Source organism: Phaethon lepturus, unplaced genomic scaffold (genome assembly GCF_000687285.1).
Source record: "Phaethon lepturus isolate BGI_N335 unplaced genomic scaffold, ASM68728v1 scaffold782, whole genome shotgun sequence".
In the NCBI taxonomy this organism is placed as follows: Eukaryota; Metazoa; Chordata; class Aves; order Phaethontiformes; family Phaethontidae; genus Phaethon; species Phaethon lepturus.
Genome location: NW_010522366.1, coordinates 60,918 through 84,055, shown reverse-complemented (window position 1 = coordinate 84,055; position 23,138 = coordinate 60,918). Strand labels below are relative to the sequence as shown.

The window sequence follows — 23,138 nt, the reverse complement described above, 5'->3', positions numbered from 1 at the left end:
CACCCAGTTCTGACCCACAAGTGGTGATAACAGCTTGGCTTCCTAACACAGCTACTGCCACCAGATTTTATTCCTTTGCACGAATGAGTCCAAAAGGACAAGCGGGCCTAAACCAGCTGCAGGTGAAATTTCCCAAGGGATTGCCTGCAGGCATAAATGCATCAGTGTTGGGACCAGAGCAGCTGCCTCTGTCCAGTTAGCTAAGGATCTGTTTTGGGGCAGGATGGGGCATCTCAGGACAAACAGCATATGAGGAATGGAATTTGGAGGAGAGTGTTCAGCTGCAAGACAGAATTATGTCTTGCTGTACTCTCTCCCTTTTTTTCTTTTTTTATTTTTACTCTTGAGACTGTTAAACTTCTCCCAAGAACAGCCTGGAATCCTGAGCTTCTATATCTGTTTGTTTAAAAAAAAAAAAAAAAAAATCATCTTTCAGAGGGGGTATCATTAAATGCACATTCGCCTATATAACACAGCTCTGCAAGTACAGTATGTAGGAGTCTCAGTCTTCCAAACTTCTGAAAATTTAGTATAGAACCAGCCTTTAGTACAGACCTGAACAGGAGGGAAAGTGCTGTCATCTGCTTTTTTGTCTCTTTAAAATACCAAATCCTCTGCCCAGACATTAGGAGTGAAGGCCTAGTTTTAGTGCTGTAATACCTAATTGAATTACGAGCCTAGGTATAGTCCTGGGAGAGGACTTAGTGTAAATTCTCATACTGATTTTGGCACTTAAATTACCTTTCAATCAATGGCACTTGCTTTAATTTTAGTACCTGGACTGCAGCTACTCTGGGGCATATTCTGTGCCTAATTCCCATTGATTCCAGCAACACATCATGGGACAGAACCTGCTAACAAGAAGTTAAGAATTACCTACCTTATAACTGGCAGACAAGGACCTGATGTCTACCACCTACAGGACATACCAAATGTGAGCTCCAGTAGGAAATGACAGAAGATTGCCATTAGTGAGAATTTCTGTGGCAGTCCTTGACTTGATTGGAGACAGAGTTCAGGAGACTTTTGGGAATGACTGTGGGGAGCAGAGTCATAATAACATTTGATACTCTGTTTTATGCCTGGGTGTAAACAGAGCCACAGTATAAGAGCTAAAACCTGCTTTGAGCATGGCTGATCATTTGCTAAGGTGAGGGGCTTTTTATCTCTCTCCTTGCTTCCTACTCTGTCTTGGTGTCATATGCTTGTTGGTCTCTTATACCAGGCTTTTATTAGCTTGGGCTTGTGTGACATCCTCCTGAGAGTTCAGGGAAGCTTATATCCATGTGGGCTACACCAAGATATACAGAAAGAGCTCGGTTGAGTCACTGGGCTAATCCTGTGCTCTCACCTAGCTGAAACACCTTATTGCACTGACTCTGCTTTGGGAGGTTTAACATGGGAGTGTGGAAAAGAGAAGCAAAGATCTACCTAAGGCATGGAAAATGTATCTTGTAGTGCAAGATAAAGGAGATGATAATTCTAATGTAGGAAGCAGATACCACCATCACGCATGCATGCAGTGAGAGGGGCAAGGCAGGCACTGAAAACTTTAGCAAAGGAGGATATGACAAAAATACTTGGAGAGTGAAACTTTCAAACAGGAAAGTAAATGTTTTAAATGGGGAAACAAGCCACTAGGGCAAGTAGCAGATTGTTATCTTGTGAGGCCTGCAGATGAAGACCAAACATTTTCTTCTCTTATGGGTATGCTTGTAGAAGCTTGGAGTCATTGAACAGTCAGTTGTTTAAAAAAGTCAGCCTAGATGAATTAAGGATCTCCCCTGGATTTTCAGAGTATGTGAATGTTCTGAAGTTCATCACAATTTTCAGGGCTCCTCAGTCTGGTTTTCTGGTCCAGTTCTGCATAGCTTTCTAAAAATCTACAGGAGTGTGCTCTACTTCCCGAAAGATGAACAGCATTCTGTAGCCCTTGGCACCTTGGTGACCAGGGCTCCCTTCTATAGAAAAACACATTAAATAGAAATATAAAACTTATTGAGAGAATAATACAAAATTGCAGATGCAATAATTATACTCACTTGTATGAGAGCACTGTTATAACAAGAAATAATAATGAAACAACATTTACTTTATCCTTTTTCAGGGGCCAATAAAGGATAATGTGACCGTATTAAAAAAAGAATCTTTTTTTTAATGTTCCATATTGCCTTCAATAAAGTTTTTTTTTCATTTCTTATTTTATAAACCTTTTAATTGAAAGGGAAGGGTAAGCATAAGAAGGACACATTTTGGAGGAACAACAACTAAGAAAAGTTTCCTCCTAAGTATTATTGGTTCCACTACAATCTCAAGAATGCTGCTGCCTCTCTGTATTGCAGTGCCTTGGATTAGAGATTTCATTAAAATCTTTTGATGAAAGTCTTTTTACACGAAGTTTTTCTTTGGAAGACTCATTTCATCCAATTAACTTTTCTGCGTCTTTGAAGTTCAGCCAAGATCAGTGAGACAGTGACTGCTTCTTCCTGGGAAGCAATAATATAGTAGCACAGAAGTCATATAGGGTAACAAAGCTCATTTTTTTTACTGCAAAAGAGGTAGGGAAGATTTGAGAACCCTTCAGCTTTGGACACCTTTTGCCATTCTTGAAGCTCATTGATTTGAGTGCTGTGGGAAGGGACTGTCCACTTGCGTGCTTTTTCAGCGGTCTTTTGCTGTGCACATGAATTCAGTTGCCAGAACTTTGCAGCTATTAATGTACTTTTAGATTTATTGACTATGCAGCGGTGCTTTGTGTGTTTTCATTTTTAAGAGGGATGAAAGTATCCTTGTATACAAATTCCTTGGAAATAGAGCAGCATCCAATGGAGAACAGAACAGATAAAAGAGAAGACAAGTCAGTGAGCCAAAGCTCTCCTTGTGTCCCCCAAAAGTTAACCTAATTAAGGTGGGCACTTAGGCCATGAGGTTAACAGCTGTTTGAGAGGCAAAGAGAGCTCCTTTAGGAGCTAAGGTTAGACTTTGGAAATAGTTCCTCATGGGATTATACAGGAAAATATCTGCGCACGTGTGTGCATGTATGTGCACAGAATTCAGAATGAAGGGTTTAGATGCAGCAGCACCGACAAGGATGGAAATAGGTCAGTCAGTTGTTTAAGTGCTCTCTGCGTGTTCCTTCTCTGTGACAGCTGAGTAGCAGTTGGAAGACAGCCTGGGATTTCATTTAGAAGCGTGAACCAGAAGAAAAAGAAAAAGAGAAAGGAGGGGTAATTTTGTTTGTTTTGATGCCCACGTGTCCCATTTCCAACTATCCCTCTTATCCACTCTCACTGGGATGGAGTGAGATGCCTACAAATGAGTCATGATAGAATTTCAAAGGTTTGGATGCTCCATTTTGGAAACTCAATGAAAAAAACTGGGCACCTCTGGGTTGTGAAACTTGAGTTGAAATTGGTTGAGGACAAAGTTTCCCTTGGGGTTTTAGTATTTTCAAAAGCCTGAAGTGTGCCTGATTAGGGGATTACTATCTTCGTGTTGTCAGATCTTGCCCTGTAGATTCTGGACTTTGCTCAGTAGGCATAACACCACCTACACTTTAAATACCTTTATAATAATACAAGTTGGATTAATTTTGTTTAGCTCTTAGCCATCTAAAAGTTAGTCATCTACTCTAGACTCGTGGCTTACAGCTGTCTGTGGTCAGTGGGGCATTCCCAGAAAGTGATTTGGATCATCTACAGTAAATGAGCTAAACTGCCATATGGCCAGATTTCTCTAACCCTGTTAATTTGTGGGAGTTGAGGGAGCTGGGATTAGAGTGAGATTTATCTTGCCTTTCTGAAGCTGTTTAAGATGAGTCAGAAGATCTGCTCTCCAGCTGCCATAAATTTGCTGATATCCATGCATAGTTGTCAACAATTTACATTGACTGTGGATCTGGCCCACTGGATTTTTTTTATTATTTATTCTTTTAAAAAAGTATAATAGTGCGAGATGTTACTATTACTAGACTGTAGTTCTGGCTCAGTAACCATACATGAATGGTCAGTCTGATTCTTTATCAGCACTGAAGTATTTTCTAAGAACATGTGAATTGCTACAGAAGAGTAAACCAACAGTCTATTTAGTTAACTATCTTGTTTGTGATGAGCTAGTGCCATATGCTGGCATTGATATACCAGTCTCAGTAATGTGAGTGTATTGGTGTGGGGTGGGTTTTTTTTTTTTTCCTTTCTCTGTGGCTTCCTCTTTCCATCTTTCTTTCCTTTAATTTCGAGATAATTCCAAACACAACTTTACCCATTTGTCACATTTTTGTCTGGCAATCCTGTATGTTTTATGGTGGAAATGACTACATTTGTGGGCTGAGTTTGGATGACACTCTAGAAATAGATCGAGAAGCCAAATGTCGTGATTGCTCCCATTCTCCATATGTCATAAATAGTGACACAGTAACCTCTGGCCACGGTGAATGTCTCTGTCTTCTGGCTAGGCAGTCCTTGCTTTTTGTGACCAGCTGTGTGCTCGGCTTCTCCCTTCCACCTTTATCCCTTTTATTCTCACCCTGCTTTTCACCACTCCCTTATCTCTTAGTCTCCTCAGTCCCTAGTTTCTTATCTTGATAACTGATCTACTGCTTTTATACACCTTCCCCACCACCACCACCTGTCCCCTTGAACTGTGAATCTAACACATTTGCTGCCATTTGTCATAGTGCTTTTGCATCATTCCTCTTCCCCTTACCTTTGCCCACAACTGCCTGGTCTTTTTTAATGTGTATATTCCATTATGTCCAGGGCTGGCTACTACTCTGGCTACTACTCCCTTCAGTCCCTTAAGTTTAAAAGTTTCTCTTCTTTTCAAAATTTCAGGTCAACTGCTCAAATATTAGAGCAAGCAGCATGGCACGGTGGAGAAAGAAGCAAACAGGGCTAAAGAGATAAAGAGATTTTGTGACATCAGACTTTGTCTCAAATGTCCCTTTCTTGCAACAGAGGATTAAGAAAAGCCAAATGCTCTGTTTCCAGTAGGACTTTAAGTTTTTGCAATGTTAAAATTTTTTTTTCTTTTTCAGTTTGGGCAAACTGTGAGGCAGGTTAATGATCCTAGTTTGCTGAGCAGTATAGCCACAGAGAAGGCTGCAGAGTATGTTTTGCGCCAGTGTGGAGAATGCCGGTGCTGGCAAATTGAAGTCGTGACGTATAATTCGGGGTGGGGGGTGTGGGGGGGTGGTGTCAGAAGAGATGTGAACGAAAGTTTGGAAAGAGATTTTTTTTTGTTTGAGAACTGTCCTAGTTATTGTGCTGATTGCCTCAGGTAAGCCACCTTTCAGTTTTCCATGATATGCTTGTCTATTGTTTGTCACTGGGAAGCAGTTTCAAATATTTCTGAAGGAGAAAAAAGGTTGGTAATTGGCCTTTTTCTGCTTTACATCTATCTCTGAACCTCCATCTGATAGTCACCTTGTCAAAACTGTCAAGAGAAGTAAAAAGCAAACAGCCTTTTTAGACCAAATAATTTTTAAAGTTTTCCAGTTGAGCTTGAATATTGCATTCTTGGGAGTGGGGAGGTATCTGTAGTGCTTTGGTCAAGCAGAGCTCTTTGGGTTTATCCATTTCCCCTCCATACACATGAGTTAGGCTATACTGCTACACTGGAGAAAGAAATATCAACACTAATTTGTTTTTAGCTTGGCTAAATTCATCTGTCCCAGTCTAGGGCAAGTTGCTTTTTCATATCTGAAGATAATTTTGCTAACCTGGCATATTTAGCTGTCCTGCGTCCACTTGGTGAATGTCATTTGCTGCTTATTCCTGCCTCGATAATTACCCAAGAGAAAACATGAGTAAATTTGGAACTGGGGTTTTCTTCAGATAAATAAGGCTTATTGAGGTATCTCAAATCCTTACACCAGTACCTTTGATCTTAAACATTCAAATGAAATTCTTGTGAGGATATGTGTTTTTTGCACACATTACTTATGGCTGAAGGACTGCCTGGACTTTCTGTGGGAATGACCTTGCTCAGAATAGTGATATTTCCTTCCCTGTCTGTGACTCAGAAGCATGGAAGAATGTATGTAGTTAAAATTAACCAAATATTTTGCTGCTTCTTCCAGGTAGGGAGGTGATTTATTTACTTTTTGCAGAGTCCTGATTTATATTTATGACTCTGTCAGACAATTCCAGAATGATCTTGGATGATTCACTCAATTCCAGTCTGTTTCTTGGTCATCTTAGTTGCAAAGTGCCTCATGAAGCATTGGAGGACATTTCATTAATGCCTGTGAAATGCTCCAAGAACCTCAGTGAAAAAAAAACCATAGATGTCTGAATTTTAGGGGCTTTTATTTAGCTTTTCAAGTACGAAGTCTTTGGTTCTGGAAACCAAGGAAACTGTGTAGAATTGTAATGTCTGAATGCAAAAATCTCCATCCCTAATTACAGGTTATGTGGAATTGTTCACAGTTGGACCTGAGCGTCACTCTATTAATGTTGGATACCTAGAAATAAACCAAATAGCCATGTCATGCTGTGAAGCAGTCTATGTGCTTCATAAATATTGCATTCTTGTGACCTAAGGGGAACGTAACACATCACTAACTAAAGCGTGGATCTTTACGAGGGTGGGGAAAACAGAGAAAGCAAGCTGCTGGACATGATTATAATAGCCAGAATGGTGAAGATGCCATGCATTTATGCTTTCTATATCACTGGGATTTAAGTCGGGATGAATTCCTCTTAAGATAATTTGGACTTTTCTAGATGTATATAAATTATTTTTATCTCCCCCTTCCTCTCCTCCCGCCAGACAAATGTTTCTTCAGCTTTTTTGTTATGTGTGCTGTGTTAGAACATGTTATTTTTGCCTCTGGCACTAACATATGGATTTTCTATTTGTGTGACAAATAAGATAGCAGTTTACTTAGGCATTTTTGTTCCACCTGTTGCTCAAGATCCCCAGCTTTAAATTTCACTCTTTAGTTGGAATTGTTTTCAGGCATCTACTGTGACACTTGATGATGTTACAAAAAATGTAAAAATTCAGCGTGTGAGCTGCATAATTTCAAGTGGCTGTCCAGATATCAGATCTTTCTTTTCTGTGGATTTTTCTATCACCTTGCATTGTGCTAGACAATAATACTAATCCATTCAATCACCTTGAATATTTTGCTAATCTGTACTTATCCTGTGAAGCTATCTGCAGTATTTAGATAGGAAATGCAAGCTGAGACCAGGGAAATACAAAGTGATTGTGATGTTCTTTTTCTTTTGAAGGAATCATTTGATGTCATCTCTCTCACATGCTTTCTGATTTGGTCTCATGCTATTGATAATCACAGACAATTTCTGTGCACTGCTTTTGTTTAGGAGCCATTACAAAGCAATCTCACGAATCTTGTTTCTTTCCTGTGTGGCAGTGACATTAGTGTGTTTGTTTCTTTGCTCTGTGGTAATGACATTAGTATGTAATTTTTGTATTTTAACTTGCTTTGTTGGGGTGTTTTGCTCAGAATATTGTGTGGTGTTTTATCCTATGGGTTTTATGGGTTTTACTATGGTGTTATTTATCTCGGTTATATGTATCTTTCATTCTATTATTATTATATGTTCAGAAAATAGATGGAATAAATGGAAGAAGGCACCTGTGTGCTTCATTTGAACAAAACATAGGTTTGTATAAGAAGTTAGAAACCATGTAGGAACATGGTGTAATTTTTGAAAGGATGTTTTGAAAAAAAATTTGTTATCTTCCTCCACCTGGATTTTCATCTTCCTTCTCATAATTTCTAATCCTGTTGCCAAAACTGCTTTCTCAACTTTAAAATCTTTCTGGAATTAAGTGGCTTCTGGATCTTGACAATGCAACGTTTTGATGCATGTGTTTGTCACATCCTGATTAGATTGGTATAACTCCTGCTCTCTCAGGTCCCTCTCAAAACTCAATTCATAAACCAGAGTTTCATACAAGATGCTACCACTAGGGTGATGAAACAGAGAAATTCAATCATAACACGCATAGGTTATCCATTTTGCAGAGGCTGATGGGAGAGATTGGATTTTCAGAGCTCTTCTGGGCTGTTTTGTTTTGGTTTGGTTTGGTTTTTTTTGCTTCTGTACTTGTCTTCCGGGCTTCAATAAATTTTCTTTCAAAGTGGACAAAGTAATTTTCATCTCCTCTTTTCCTAGCCATGAAACTATTCTTTCCATGTGCTTCCATTACAAGTGAGCCACTTAATTTTTTTTAAGCCTCAAATTTGCTTACCTCCATCTTCTCTTTCAAGCATATGCATGGTCAGGGTGTGACCCCTTTCACTACTGTCAAAGTTTGTTTTATTTTATTAATTCTGCCCTGTGAGTTTCAGATAGGGATACCACAATGTTCTTGGTAGGCATTCAGGTCAAGCCAATGTAGAGGAATGGTTTGATTTTGAAGGTACTGAATTGCTCTTTTCTCTACATGCCTTCAGGAATCCCATTTCATGAGCCTTACAAACAAGTTGCCTTACTTTTTTTTTTTTTTTGTCAGGAGGCAAGAACAAGAGTCAGCTTCGGAGATACTCAGAGGTGGGAGCACTAGCTAGCAAAATCAAATAACTAAATCAGTCCACAGTGGAAGCCACACCACTCAGATCCTAGTCTTAGCTTGAACAAACCAGGTATCAGGAATCTTGAGTAGTCTTCTGTCTTGCCTGCCAAATATCGAAGTACTTCTCAGGGCAGAGTATAGCTGAAGGGACGGATTCCGGAACCCCATCAGGAAGATAACATTGTGGGATGAGTTGGGAAAACAAGCACTTTGTTTGGCACTTTGTTTCATGATATCAGAAGCAGTGGGGCTAGAGGCTGAGAGGTGTAGTCTGAACTAGCATTACTCATCTTTGTCAGTGATGCTTTGAAACAGCCTTACCACGGGAGGCACTGCAGGTGCTGAAGCAGCAAGCAGCAATCCATGCAGTTAACCGTTGCTTTTACTACTGTGCGAAACAGCTAGCTAATGGGCAAATCAGCTGGGAAGATGGACTTTCTTTGTCTGTCCATTTACAGCTCAGATGAATGTCTACAAGAATCTGTAGCAGAAGCAAACCATCTCCCTAAACACTTCATAATCACTACAAGATCATCACAATGCCTGTCAAGTAAAAGATGTAGATGGGACCCCATCTCAGATTAATATTTTGAGTTTTAGTCCCATGTCAGCTTGGATATGGGCAGAAGATAAATTTATGAAAAATAAAGGAGGAGAAAATATAAAATTCAAATAGACTTTGCAGACTCATAAAGAGACTTAGCTCAGTGCGAGTTCTTTAGGAGCTATTTCTGTGGCTTTCTCTAGAAAATTATTAGACTGTTCTTATTTTTCCAAAATCTGTTCACCCATTCTGAATTTTACCTGAGATTTTAAAATGTCATCTTTGTTAAGGAGAAAGCAACATTTGACAGAGCTGTCTTATTTTTTACAATCGGGGAGGGGAGCAGCATATGAAGAGAATTGCTGTTACAGTCCCATTGAATGAATCAGGCAAGCTTCATCTTTGCTTCTAACCTTCCGAAGGCTTTAAACAGTTTTTGTAATGTTCTCTTTGCCCCAGGCTCCCTAGTTCTCAGTTTCCCTGTGTGTCTAGAGGACACTGTCAATATCCCCCTCCCACCTCTATATTCTGAGGATGAATTGTTTCATGTTTGTTTATACTAAGCCATGAAAGCTTGAAATTGAAATCTGTTTGCTCCTCCACTTCTCACTCATATATGTTCTCATTCATTGTACCTTTTTGCTATGGGATTTTATGTCAAGGGTGCTGAACTGTGTGAGGCTGCAAATATGCATACAGAAAAATAAGTCATTCCATGAGCCTGTGAAGTCTGCTGTCCCACAGCTGGGTTTTTTGGTGCCTGCAGAGGTATGAGCAGCGATTGAAACTTTCCCTATATTAAGACTTTCATGGAATTATAGGAAAAAGAGATTAATGTAGACCTCTGGAGGTCATCAGTCCAAGTCCCTTCTCAAAGCAGGGCTAACTTCAGTGTTACATTGGTTACTTCTGGCTTTTTACAGTCAAGTTTTGAAAAACTCCATGGATAAAGTCATAATGTAGGAGGGCTTTTTTCCTACGTGGATTCTCTGTTGCTTAATAAAGATTGACTTCATTATGTAAGGTTTTCAGTGGAGATATTCATAGGATCTTCCTCTTTCTCTTCTGCCTAGCTGCCTATATTCATAGAACTTACAGGAACTGAAAATCTTTGAAGTTATTGTCAAATTTGATTGAAGTTCACCTGTTGACCCACAAGTTACTGAAATGGAACACAGGCACAAAACAGCATGACCTAATCAGCCTTGTATCCTTTAACTAAAAGGAGACAAGTCAAATGGTAAGTCTTTCCCCTCCAGTGCTATAGGACAGGATTTAGGACGTTATGTGCTTTGATCTCGAAATTCCTCTCTGGTTTCAGCTGGACATGGTAGAGCTTAACCCTCTGAAAGTAACAGCCTTAGTTGAAATGAGTGCAGCATTCTCCTGCATGGAGTCTGAATCCTGGGACAGGAGGAGGTGATTTCTAGTGCCAGATATATATGCTGGAATCTCTTTCAAGCAAAAAGACAAAAACTCACCAAAAACTCCTCTCAAATTTCAGATTTCTCTGACACCTGTACATTGCTGATTGTCAGTGGGGACCACTTCTCATGGCACTGCCATGTCACTATACTTCATCTGTCATCCATTTCACAGGCAGCCAGACAAAGAGCAGAGCTCAGGCCTGGCTGAATTTACAAAAGGATTTTAAGTGTATCTCCCTCCCTTAGCCTGACCTTTTCTGCTTATGCACACATGCATTTTATATGTACATGTAAGCCTCTTTACCATTATGTCCTTTTCTGTGAAATTGAGTAAAAATTGGCAAGTGGGTTTAAAAGTTAGATGCGGTAGAGGTAGAGAAGGACAGACAGGCAAAACCACAATTTTGTGCATGATCAGTGTGGTTATTCAAGTCTTTTTCTTAAGGGAGACTGAAAAGTAGCACTTCTGTTGCTCTAGTGCAGATGTGGTGAGGAGATGGAAGTCTGACAACAACCAGCATGAAAAAGCAAAAGGTATTGAGTGCTTGCAGCATGCACAAGTACATGAACATTTGTACTGTTTAACCATGAGATGATCTTATACTGAATTTCTTTTCACTGCCATAGCATCTTTCATTTCACATGTAATGTGCTTAAGATAACAGGTATAACATTGACCATCTCAACAGAGGATGACATAGGCTGACTCTTGCCCTTGTGGTGCTGACAGCGTCAGGTGTAAGAATTTCTCAGGGGTGCTACTGAGGTGAATATAAATTTCCCTATAAAACTTGGCTACAGTAATATTGGGCTTGTGCTCTCCCTATTCTACCTTTTGAGTGAAAATGGACAAGTTTGCCAGTGAACCAATGTATGGTTGAGCTCTTTTGTTTCAATTTGCTTACATGATATTAATGTACCTGTGTCTGTTACTGCTTTAATATTAATTAGTAATTTCTGTCTGATTGAAAGGAGGGTTCACTAGAAAAATAATATAGACCATAATGCCAGAGAAATACAGTTAGACTGAAGGGTGTACTCTTGTCTTTGACAATTATGGAGCTCTTGGCCTTGTACAGTTAAGCTTGAAAGTGAAATATCTAAGGATGAGGTTTATAAAGCCAAGTCCAGTGTCATGTTATAATTTCACATTGGATGATGTCTCAAAGGATTACGTAAGAAAATAAAATCAGTCCTGCATCACAGGTTTAATTCAAGTAACTAGACTGACAAGTGATCTTTCATTCATGAATATTTAGGCAACACAGCTGTTTTTTTGGTTAATTAAGTAAATGCATGGAACAGGATAAGAAGGATGTTAAGATCAGCTTCCACCTGAACTTTTTCCTGGTCTGCCTATATAATGGTTACCTGAAGATTTAGTTTGGCATGGTGTTTCATCCTCACCTCCTTTCTTCAACTTTTATGTGTCTTTAGTAATTGTTGCATTCTTCTATACATCACAGAAAAGGGTATAATAATAAAATTGTCTGTTAACTAGTAGACAAAAATTGCTTTTCTGACCATTTTTACCCCCAAGTGCCTATTTTTGAGGGATATTAACCAAAAAAAGAAAATGTTCCAAATCCCTGAATGTTTAAATTTTTCAGATTTAACATTCTCATCAGGATTCTCAAACTAATCTTTCATTGTACCATTATTCATTGCAATGAGATGTTTCAGTGCTCCGGAATCAAAATATGTCATTTCAGCTTGGCTTGGTATCAAATCACATTCTGCTGATACATTGCAGTGATTGATAGAAGTTGCAGTTTGAGTGCTTTACATTCCCATTCTTCTGCATCAGACAAGAATCTGTATCGGACAACTGACCCATATCTCATGTATGGCATCAAATCCCCTTGTACATTTTTTTGAGTTAGTAAGGGGAGATATCATGGAGTATTATGTAAAATATATCTTTGCCAGGTAGCTTGCCTTCTAGGGCGTATAGCATGCTTAATTGATGGGATTGGTGGAAAATACAGGGCCTAAGTGATTTGAGGTAGAAATTGGTACTGGAACAGAGACCACCACACAGTCAAATAGTTCCTCCTTCTCCATGTTGTTTGGGCTGAGGCAGTACCATGCAGTGAAGCTCAGATGGTAAAATCCTGCCCCTTAAATTAACAAGTGATTGGAAAAGATCTGAGCCTGATTTAAGTCCCTTTGAAAGCATCTGGGCTTTTTGTTGATTGCAATCAGAGACAGATCAAGGCTTTATAGCTTGCCTGCCATCTTCTGAAATGTTATGTGACAAACAAGACACTGGTATTATTTCTGCTATGAAATGTTTGTTATTTTATCACAGCAGGTGTTTATGGGAAGAACATTTGCATCAGTGCTCAGAATTTCTGGTGGACTTTCCAAAGATTAAATGGTTTCTTTTTTTGGTGTGTTGTTTTGTTTATTTGTGTTTTAACTGACTTGGCCACATTGTTCCTTTGCTAATGCAGAGTAGTCAGCTGGCAGGTACTAAGACAATCTAATAGAATAAGGTTAATCTTCTCTCTTTAACTAGACAGCAATATGTAACACATCCAGTGGGCCAGATGACCTTGAAAATTAAAGTGAGAATAGAGACACATTTAAGAGGAAAATATCTTTAGTTACAGGGGCTTGGGGGTAGAAGAAACAAGACGAAATGTCCCCTAATATGACAAAACAACTCCACAGAATTCCTCTTCTCCACCCAAACCCTCAGTGAATTTCTCTCATAAAATGGACTGGGATATCTTACTGCTCTCACAGGCATTTCAAAAGTGTTTGTTAAGTGTGAAGCAGTGCAATCTTGTTGGAAGTGAACCTCACCAAAATTCAGGGTCTGTCAGAAAACCTTTCTGTGATTCCGTAAATCGCTTAATCTCCATCTGTAGAGCCTAATATATCCCCATCACTGTAGCACCAAATTACTTCATAATCCTTCATGTATTTCCTCTCAAAACACCATAGAGGCTTGATAATATAATTATTTTTACAAAAGAAGAATTGAGGCATTGCAATTTTTCCCTAGATTGCATAAGAGGTCATAGCAGTCTCATGTTGTTGCCCTAAGTAAACAGTGTCATTTTCCCTTCACCTGTAAGATTATGAGACCTGTTTTTTTTTTTCAGGACTTGCCATACAATTGATAATTTTTTCACTTGGTGGTAGTAGAGGGACTTTGTATTGGAGTGCCTGGCTAATGGACATAGCCCTGACTCTAACTTTTGATGAAAATTATACATGCTAACTAATGAAGCAGGGGTAGACTTGCAGGCAATGTGTATGGGTTGAGTAATGCAGTGCAGAGACAATAAAAGGGGCTTTCTCTCCCACCACTATTTCTCTCCAAAATAGGTGGATACTTATGTATCCAAAAAGTCATTTGCAAGCTGAACAAGTTAACAGACATGGCAAGACTATGCAGGAATACAATCAATATTCTGGCTGTGTATGCGAGTGAGAAATACCTAAGCGCGATAGAGCCTGTTAGCAAACATAGTTATAAAAGGAAGACAGCAATCGTGCTCTCTGGTGCCAGGCAGTTAAAGCCTGCTAGTTAGTATTCAGCCAGCAGTTTGCCAGTCCTGTGTTGCTTTTCTGTTTGCTATCTCGTCAGAATAGCGCACACCTTCTTGACAGTTTTGGTATCAAGTCAAACCCTCACTTCAGGATATCAAAGAGGAAAAGGCTTTTGTGATGATGGAGATGGATGACTTCTGGCTGAGTTTTGGTATGACCTATTGAGAATGTGTGTGCAGCATCACTGCCTTTACATAAGTGATGTCCTGGATGCAAATAGTCTGGTAGCTTGTAATGTAGTGGAGTAATCATTTAATCCTAATTCAGGAGAGTAAATGCAATAACAGGTACAGCGCTAACCCTAACCACCACATATTAGAGCAGGTTCTCAGACACAGCAGCAGTACTGGGATCCAAAACCAAGCTGAATGAAAGCCATGGCTGAATTAAGGTATAACTGAAAAACACTCAAAACCCATTCATGATCCAGTAACATCTTACCATTTTATAGTAACCTCCAACTGTCCTAATTCCACAAAAGTGGATGTTTCTAATATTCTATCCACTCACATTGCCATTTTGGGATCAGATTTGGAGAAGCCTTGAGCACAGTCAGCTTAAGCTCAAATCAGAGTATGTTAGATGGCAAACATGTAACATGCTATATAAATCTAAGTTCTCTTAAACAAAACTGCTGTTCTTGGCCTCTCGGATACAGTGGCCCAAATTAGCGGGCATCTCTTATGTAAGTCACTTTTTGTCTGAATTGCTCTTTTTACGAATTGGGGACAACGTGCTCCCCTCTTGTATCAGTGCTGTTGGGAAAATTAGTCCATCAGTGTTTATAAAGTAGTTGTTTCCTGCAGTGCTAAGCACTTTAGAAAAGCCATGAAGAACTGAATAGCTCTGTCCTCAGAGCAGGCTTTGAGTAGCATGCACTAAGCAGGAGCCTAGGGCTGCATGTTGAACAATAAGGAAAAGCCAAAATATTGAATAATCCTCTCATTAATGAACAGTGTTGATCCTGTGCACAGAAGAAAGCAAGAGCTGTATTGTAGAAAAACACCCTGTGCTCCTGTAGTTAAAGGCTGTGTCATAATAATGACAGACACAGGGCTGAATGAAGGTGTTATGCGTCTGTGCAGCTGTGGCATACCCAAACTTTGAAGAGCTCGACTTTGTGACATTAAGGTTGGCTCCTTTGACTGCAGCTTTCTGTGTGTAATAAGCCTGATAGTAAGAGCTGAACCATCTTTTGGGGGTGTTCATATAATGCCAGTCTACAGGGAACATGACACCACTTAAAGAACGCCTGCCTGTCTGAAGGGAAAGGTTTGTAAGGAGACAGGATTAGGGTGCTGTGTGGAAGTGTCAGGGAGACTGAGCAGGGGACCCTAGAGGTCCTTGACCTGCTGACAGCACTCAGAGGTGGAAGTCCAGTAAATTAAGCACATATGAAGTTAAAATTATCTTTCCCAGTGGTTTACAACTTGTGATCCATGAGTTGCAGGTGTCTTTTGGACTATATCACAAAAGAAAGTTCATGTAATACTGCATTATGGTCTATATATGCGAAATGTCTGAAGGGTCAATGCCTGCAGTGGAAATTTTTGGGGATCCAAAAGTTGGAAAGAAACCCACTGTCTGCTGTGTTCCTCTCGTTAAATCAATGATATGTTTGGGTTTTGAAAAGGCCAAACAATGAATCAGGCTTTAAAATGGAAGAACTGTGGGTGTTCTCAGTAACTTGGTTAAAGCATCTGGGTGTGCAAGATTGATGTGCCAGTGTGAGTCAGCATGCAGCTGGGAGTGGGAGTCCGGAGAACACCTTCCAGGGGCAGGACAGATGAGACCCGCTCCTGCAGAGCATTCATTTGGAGAAATCCACACGTGGGGCCAGACGTGTGCTTCCTATGTGAGAACTTTGCTAAACTGTGACTTGCTTCCCAGGGCATGAGCTGGAAACCCTGTCCCTTGAAAAAACAAAAATTGGACTGGGCACCGTGCAGGCAAATGTGCAGGGGGGGATGAGTTCTATGCTAGCCGCAGGGATGAGCCATACTAGTGATAGGATCTTACCATCTTACAAGCCAGGCACACTCAGAGGGTGTGATTCTCTGAACTGCGGGATGGGTTTTTATTTCCAGCACTCTGCTTCATGCCCAGGAATCCTTCTGGCATTATTGAGGACCTGAGGTGTGTAGGGAGAGTTAAAAACTGGAATTGAGATATATCCTGAAGATCAGAGAAGGGAGTCTGCCCGTGTCAGGTGGGGATGTGTGTTCTTGGTGCGTATGTCTGTAACGCCTATTACCAGCTCTGAGAAATACATGTATTCATCAGAAGGAGAAAATATCCCTTTGTGTTTGTTCTTATTTAACATTGTTTACACAGAAAATGGAGAAACACATCTTTAACCGTCATGTACTATTTAAAATTATGTCAGTACACCATGCAGTGCTCATTCTGTAAACATCTACTCCACCATGTGGTTTCTGGAAGCTAATGCTGTTCTGCTCTGTATGGCCACTTGTGTTCTGCCTGGAGCACACTGCAGTGGTTATGGTAAATAGCCTTTGTGAAGGTTTCCAGAGCTCTAAATTAAAAATGCAGAAAGCTGGGGAGGGGGAGAGAGAGTTGGGAGGGGGGATTCTCTGTAGCTGGAGTGTTAGGATGTCTTGCTATCTAATTGCCTTAGAACATGTGAGCTTGAATGAACCCTCTTTGATGAATAAAAGGCAAATGCACAAACTGCAAACCCCAAGCACCCAAATGGTGAAATGCACACTAATGAAGACTCTGACTTCAATGGCAGGTGTAGAGTTGATTTGTAAAATGTCATGAATATAACAGGTTTAAAATGATATTTTTATTAAAAGAAGCAAGTCTTCCATGTGTTCCCCTTGTATTTGCTCTCTCATACTGCACACCTACTCTTCCTGCATGATATTGCAGGCTGCAGTCTCACAGCAGTTTCTTGCTATAACCTTGCTTCGAAGAAGTGCAACAATAGAGACCAATTACCCTCTGTCTCCACTCTTATTGCAATAAAGCTGAGGAAAAAAAGAAGTGAGTGCACACGCATTCCCCCCCCCCCCCCTTTTCAATTTCAAATTCTAACCCTGTTGGTAGTGCCATTTGTGGATTTGAACTCCCTGGCTTTGTGCGTTGTATTATCTGGAGATTCACCTGGTACTGATCCAATGAACCAACGCAACCTTACAAAGCTGAAGGGAAGAGTGTAGACTTCTCTTTGTAATAAATCATATGCCATGAAAAAGGATTTCTTTAACTCCTTTCCCCCATTATTCTCCATATCTCACCTTGTGGAAATGGGTCTGTTAGTGACTGACTTAGACTCACATAGTAGGAAAAATGAACAGGGGGAGGGAGAACTGCAAGTGAAAGGAAGGCAGAGTTCCTGGAGGTTTCTGTAACTTGGAGATTCCAGAAAGAAGAGGCACAACTTGAAAGAATAGGAAGCAGCCCTAAAAATAAACCCAACATAGGGCTTGATAATAAACCTTCCTTAGTTTTAGAAAGGGGCAAGGATGTTTTCATTAAAGCAGCTGCATAAGAAATCCTTAAAACCAGTGATGAGTTAAGCCCCCAGAAACAAGGAGGTTCTGTCCAGATAATTGCCCAGCCAGCTGAATGCTGATCTGAACATCTTTTGGTTTTACTGAGTTGAGCTGGTAACCTCTTGAGATCTGGCTGTCTCCCAAGTAGGGAGGGATGAATACTGCAAAATGTTTCAGTTTCCATTTCAATTTTGAAACTCATTTGCTTTGACTGAATTTGCACTGTGTTTATGTAAATTTACAAACACTGTAATAAATTTATCTACTTATAAAAAACGGAAATTTTAGAAAAAGGCTGGAGAACATTTGTGAAACACAAATTCTAATTCAACAAGAATAGTCACTGAACCCAATTTAAATGTCCGTTCAATCACAAAGCAGAAACACAGTATGTGGTCTGTATATCTAGCAAACCCTAAGAAGCATAATCCAAAATTCAAACAATTGTTAACACCTTAAATATTTTAAATTGCATACACGTCATCTTTTGTGGCAGCAATGACTATGTGACACATAACCCAGGTTTTCACTGTATGAATGAACAAGGCAATCAGTTAATAGTAGCAGTTTGCTACTTTGCTTGCTGTAGAAAGCTCACCTACTTCTGATTATACTTTTTTCTAACCTATGAACGTCTGTGCCAGCATGTCATTGTTATCTGTCTCTGTGACAATCTTACCTGCCACATTTGTAAAAGCATTCATGGGCATGGCCATTAAACCTCATGGAATGGGGGATTCTCCAGTGCCCTTACTCTGGAAATTATTTTGAAGCTGCTTTTGTCTTCCATTGCACCTCTCAGTCTGTAGTGTCTCCTGTTTTGCTCTCCTCTATATGCCCTCTCAAAGATCATCCTTAAACAGTCCTTTGATATAATTTAGCATTTTTTCCCCTTGTTAATTTTGTACTGAACACATTAGTTTATTTACTGCACAAAATAAACCTAATCTGTATAGGACAGATTTGGAGGCCCTTTCTAAATCTGGGGAACACTTACAGTCACATGAAGAACCGTACTGAAGCCAGTGACAATACTTGCAGTCTGAGTAAGAGCTGGTCTTAAATATTGAAAGATCCTGTATTACATTGGAACACAGTTGTTTCCCATCGTAGAGCCGCTGTTTCCAGACTATACCTACATTTCTACTTTAGCCTACCCAGTGCTTGAAGCAGCAGGTAAACAGTTAAACAGGTAAACAGTTAAGCAATGGAAGTAGCAAGCAATGTGTACTAGAAATTAGCTGGTTTAAGATTGGTAGGGGAAATTAGAAAACAAGTGCAAGATGCAATTTTTAAGTTATCCTGTTCAAGTTCTTGCATTGGAAGTATTAGCCACAAGGGACATCACATCATCTGGGAACAAGACAATATAATGAATGCAGGATCTGTAATAGGCATGTGGGAGACTCTTACCGTATGTTTTGGTCATGTCCTGATATACGTGAGCTTTGGGAGACAGTTCTACATGTAATAGAGTCAATAATCAAATCTGAAGTACCAAGGAACACAACTTGATGTTTCCTTAGAGAGACCACAAGTTTGCAACAGATGAGTAAAGAGAGAATGAGGTAGATACAAATTTGTCTTTAGGCAAAAAGGAAAGAAAAGAAACTTAAAAACGGGGTGGGGATGGGGGAAGAAAATTTAACACTGTTCCCCGACTGGAAAGAAATAGTAATGCCTACACCAGAAATTTAATTAATTGTTATTACATTGATAAAGATGTGATATACCACATCAAAGACTAGCTAAATGATATTTGGAAATTAATTTGGGTTCCTATTAAATAGAGCTCAGAGGAGCTTCCCAAATGAATAACTTGTTTGTCAAGCATTGATTCCTTCTGTTTATAAAGTCTTCTCAAGTAAAGACAACCGTTTTCAACTGTTCCTGTTGCTTGAAATGAACTGTGAGATTCATCACTGACCAGACATTCATGGCAAATCCAAATATTGCAAGTTGCAATGCCTTAGTATCTTACAGAAATTAGATATTGCTTACTTCTGTTCACTATAGGGATGACATATAAAGTTATCTAAAAAGTCCCAAACCCCAAATTTAATATTGGCAATCCATGTTTGCATTTAAAATTTGCTTTTGGTGGTCTGTAGCTTGGCCACTTCAATGTGTTTTGGAGATTATGGAGAACATAATGGAATCATAATATACTTGTTTTCTGTAGTGTTATTAGTTTCAAATATTCTTAAAACAAAATGTAAATGGGACACATTAACTGTATACGGGGATGTGATTTCAGGTTCTGATATCTTAAAGTTATCCTGTAGATGGAACATGCTGTTTTCTTGGGAACTGTACCAAAATTCAGTAAGACTTACGATAATCACCACAGTTTCTGCATCTGTTAAATGAAAAACTCATTCCTGTGATTCTGCTCTTATACCGGTTTTATCCCAGTGTAATTCCACCTATGTCTCTGGAAGTATTTCTGATTTTATATTAATGTCTGTGAGTTCAATAGAAGATAGGATTTAGTAGAACTGTGGGGAGAGAGGTTATGTGAAGACAAAAAAAGATAGAGAAATCTTATATAATGTGTTTTGCTTTATAGTGGGATGGAGACAACTTTCGGACTTGTCTGTGAAACTGTAGCTGTTGGAGTGTCCAGAGGAGAAATCCACCTGTTCTTTAAACAAGCAGACAAGTGACCACCAAGACAAGGAGGTAGCTTTCTCCACCACCGTGAGCCATCCGGCTCATCTGTACGCCAAGTCAGCAGTGACAGAGTTGCAGAGCTGTCAGTTGGGTGTTTGAACTCGCAGACAGCCTAGTGGCTGCGTTGTCTAAGGTCAAGGAGCAAGGCAGCTCCTGCTTGCTTAGATTCCCATAAGAATTCTTACAGCAGAACGTCCTGTTAACTTTGTATTTTTGTTTCATAGGAAAATGTTCATTCATTATTTTTGGAAATTAATTTAATCCTCTGGTTTCATTCCCTCACTTTTCTTAGCATTTATTAGCATTTCACCTCTCTTTCCTAGTTTTTATTTGGGTTTGATGTATGCAATCATTTGTTTCAGCTGTGACAGAAGTGAGGCATTTTCCTTTCTTTTTGCAATTAAACTTATGTTTTTCAGTCATCAGATTCTTAGAATTTTTCTTGAAGGATAGTGCTACTGGAGTAAACCTCTATTGTTTGCATAGCTGTGTTTAAAAGATTAAGGCTGAACAGACATTCTCATAACAGATCAGGGATCAATGAAAGCTCTTCTTTTCTCAAGAAGCTTTAACACTTAGCATTGAGGTTGATTTTTTCGTGTGTGTGTTTGTTTTAAATATAGAGGAAGTTGCATCTGGGCTTTTATTATTTGTGTGGTATTTCATAGAATTCCTGAGCAAGATCTACCCAAGGTCCACTGGTCCCAAGCTCAGCTTGAAATGACAGAAGGGACTTCTCTGATGGCTTGTATCTGTGGCCACAGATTGTCCAGGGGATCTCTGTGGTAGACAAGGGACATTATTTCCCTCGCTTATTTGTGCCACTTCCATCTTTTTAATTTATTCTGTGTTCTCTCTGCCAACAGCCCATTGAGTTTCAATGGGACTTCACAAAGAATGGGATATTACTCCATGGGACTGGAAGCAGCAGAATCAAACTTAAGACAATGTACTGAGAGGGATGAGTCAGGGCAGGAAGGAGAAGGCAAGGTGGCATACATGCTTCAACGCCCACAAGATTTCATGACCAATAAGCATTTTAACTTAGTGTCTTGGTTGGCTAACTTTTGTGCAGGCAATCATAGGAGGGGAAGAGACTGAGGCCCTGGGTTAGTGGAACAGTTACATTCATGCTCTAAATCCTTTAAGCACATACTTAATGGCCATTGATTTCAATGCTTTTAACAGCTTTGCTGAGTCAAGTCCTGACTGGGGGCAAAGTAAAGGCCTAGTAGTGCAGTTTATGAATCATCCTCATAGCTATAGACCCCGAGTTAGAGCATGGAAGAGAAGGGACCCTTGAAGGCCAAGAAGGCTCTTCCAGTGCCAGCGTGGCAAGCTGGCAAAAAGCAAAGGATAGTGTGAGCATATGCGGTGTGGAGGGGCAGAAGGCTGAATGACCAAAGATGTTTCAGTTGATTCTCCGCTGTTCACATTATTTCTAAAAGTGGACATTGCTGCAGGCTTTCCTCGGGGGAGCATTTGTTGTTGCTTTTTTCCATGAGAATAACTTGTTTAAATACATAAGCTGCAGAATATAGCCTTAATTCTGCAGCTGAAGCCAGAAGAGGCTGCAACCCACATATGCCCTTTGTGTGTGATTTTTTTGTGTGTGTGCAGGTGCTCCCTGATGGGGTTTGATTTAAACCGGCACTGGGCAAATCCATCTCCCTGGGCTCATCCCACACTGCACGGAGTGAAACGGCTCATCATAGAGATGTACAACAATCCGGTGAGTGGGCAAAGGCGATATCAGAACAGCCACTTGTTGAGGTACCGACTCTCCCGCTGCGGGGTTGTGCAAGATGCCAGTAACTCTGACGTAGCTTAATCCAGATCTTGCCAAATCTTATTTTGGCAAACCAAAATAAAAGAGAAATAAGCAAACACCACCCCCACTGCATGAGATCAGGGACCATTTGCGTCTTTTGTCACAGGATGCATCAGAGTGGAGAGAGCAAGTGAAATGAAGTTCAGCTCAGATTAAACATGGAATAATTCTGAAAGCAGAGCCTAAATTCAATCGAGCTGCTCTCATGATGTCCTGAGCTGGATTCAAAACAGCAGGCCCCCCAAATTGAATTACTGAATGGCATTGATGTTTAATCCAGAGCGCCGGCAGGGGTTGCTATGTAGCATGCAGAGCGGGAGGGGGATAATATTTGCAAATATTATATAAACACACACGCACACACTCCTGCTCACTCAGAGAAGCAGAAGTGTTCTTGAAGGTGAAATCTTAGCTAATCAAAGGAGATGGATTGCAGAGAATATGGAGAAGAGGACTGGGAGGGAGGCAGACAGCTATTGAATGTTTGACATCAAAGCGCAGAAGGATTATTGAACGTAGCACCTAAGAAAAACTGCTGAACAAAGATGGAGATGGGTAGGAAAAAATCACTACCAAAAAAATAAGATGAGATTTTGTAAATGATTTTTTTGTCTGTATGGAATTCCTGGTATTTGTTCTTTCTTTTTACTTCCCATTATGGAGATACATTTGGATCTTTAATTCCCTGAAGTTTTGCTGATTTTTTTTTTTCTTTCTATTAGTGTGAAAAAGGACCTGGTTTGCCTTGCTAATAAAGAAAGAGGATTCTTACCCCTGGCTACATCATGTATAGGATAAGAGCTCCTTTAATTTAACTCCTGGTTCTCCCAGTACATCTTAATTAGACTTTTTCTTTTCCAGATAGTAACAATACCTGTATGGAAGGGGTTTTAGGTACAAGGAGGATAGGTTAATAGATAAGGTCCTTATATATGGAGTGGAATCCAATTGCATGGAAAATATTTTCTTAGATTGCTAATTGTTTGGCACAGAATTTGTCTTTGAATGGTGTTTGTGCAGCACCTAGC

At 39.8% G+C, this 23,138-nt stretch overlaps 1 protein-coding gene across 1 annotated transcript in view; it reads left to right on the top strand.

Moving 5' to 3' along the window:
• AGBL4 (ATP/GTP binding protein-like 4) overlaps positions 1–23,138 on the top strand; it is a gene marked incomplete at both ends in the record, with an annotated part of 120,119 nt that overhangs the window by 41,910 nt on the left and 55,071 nt on the right. Inside the window, one exon of the mRNA XM_010281770.1 lies at positions 21,900–22,011. Within this exon, the coding sequence (XP_010280072.1) occupies positions 21,900–22,011 (112 nt within the window). The remainder of the gene's footprint in view (positions 1–21,899; positions 22,012–23,138) is intronic.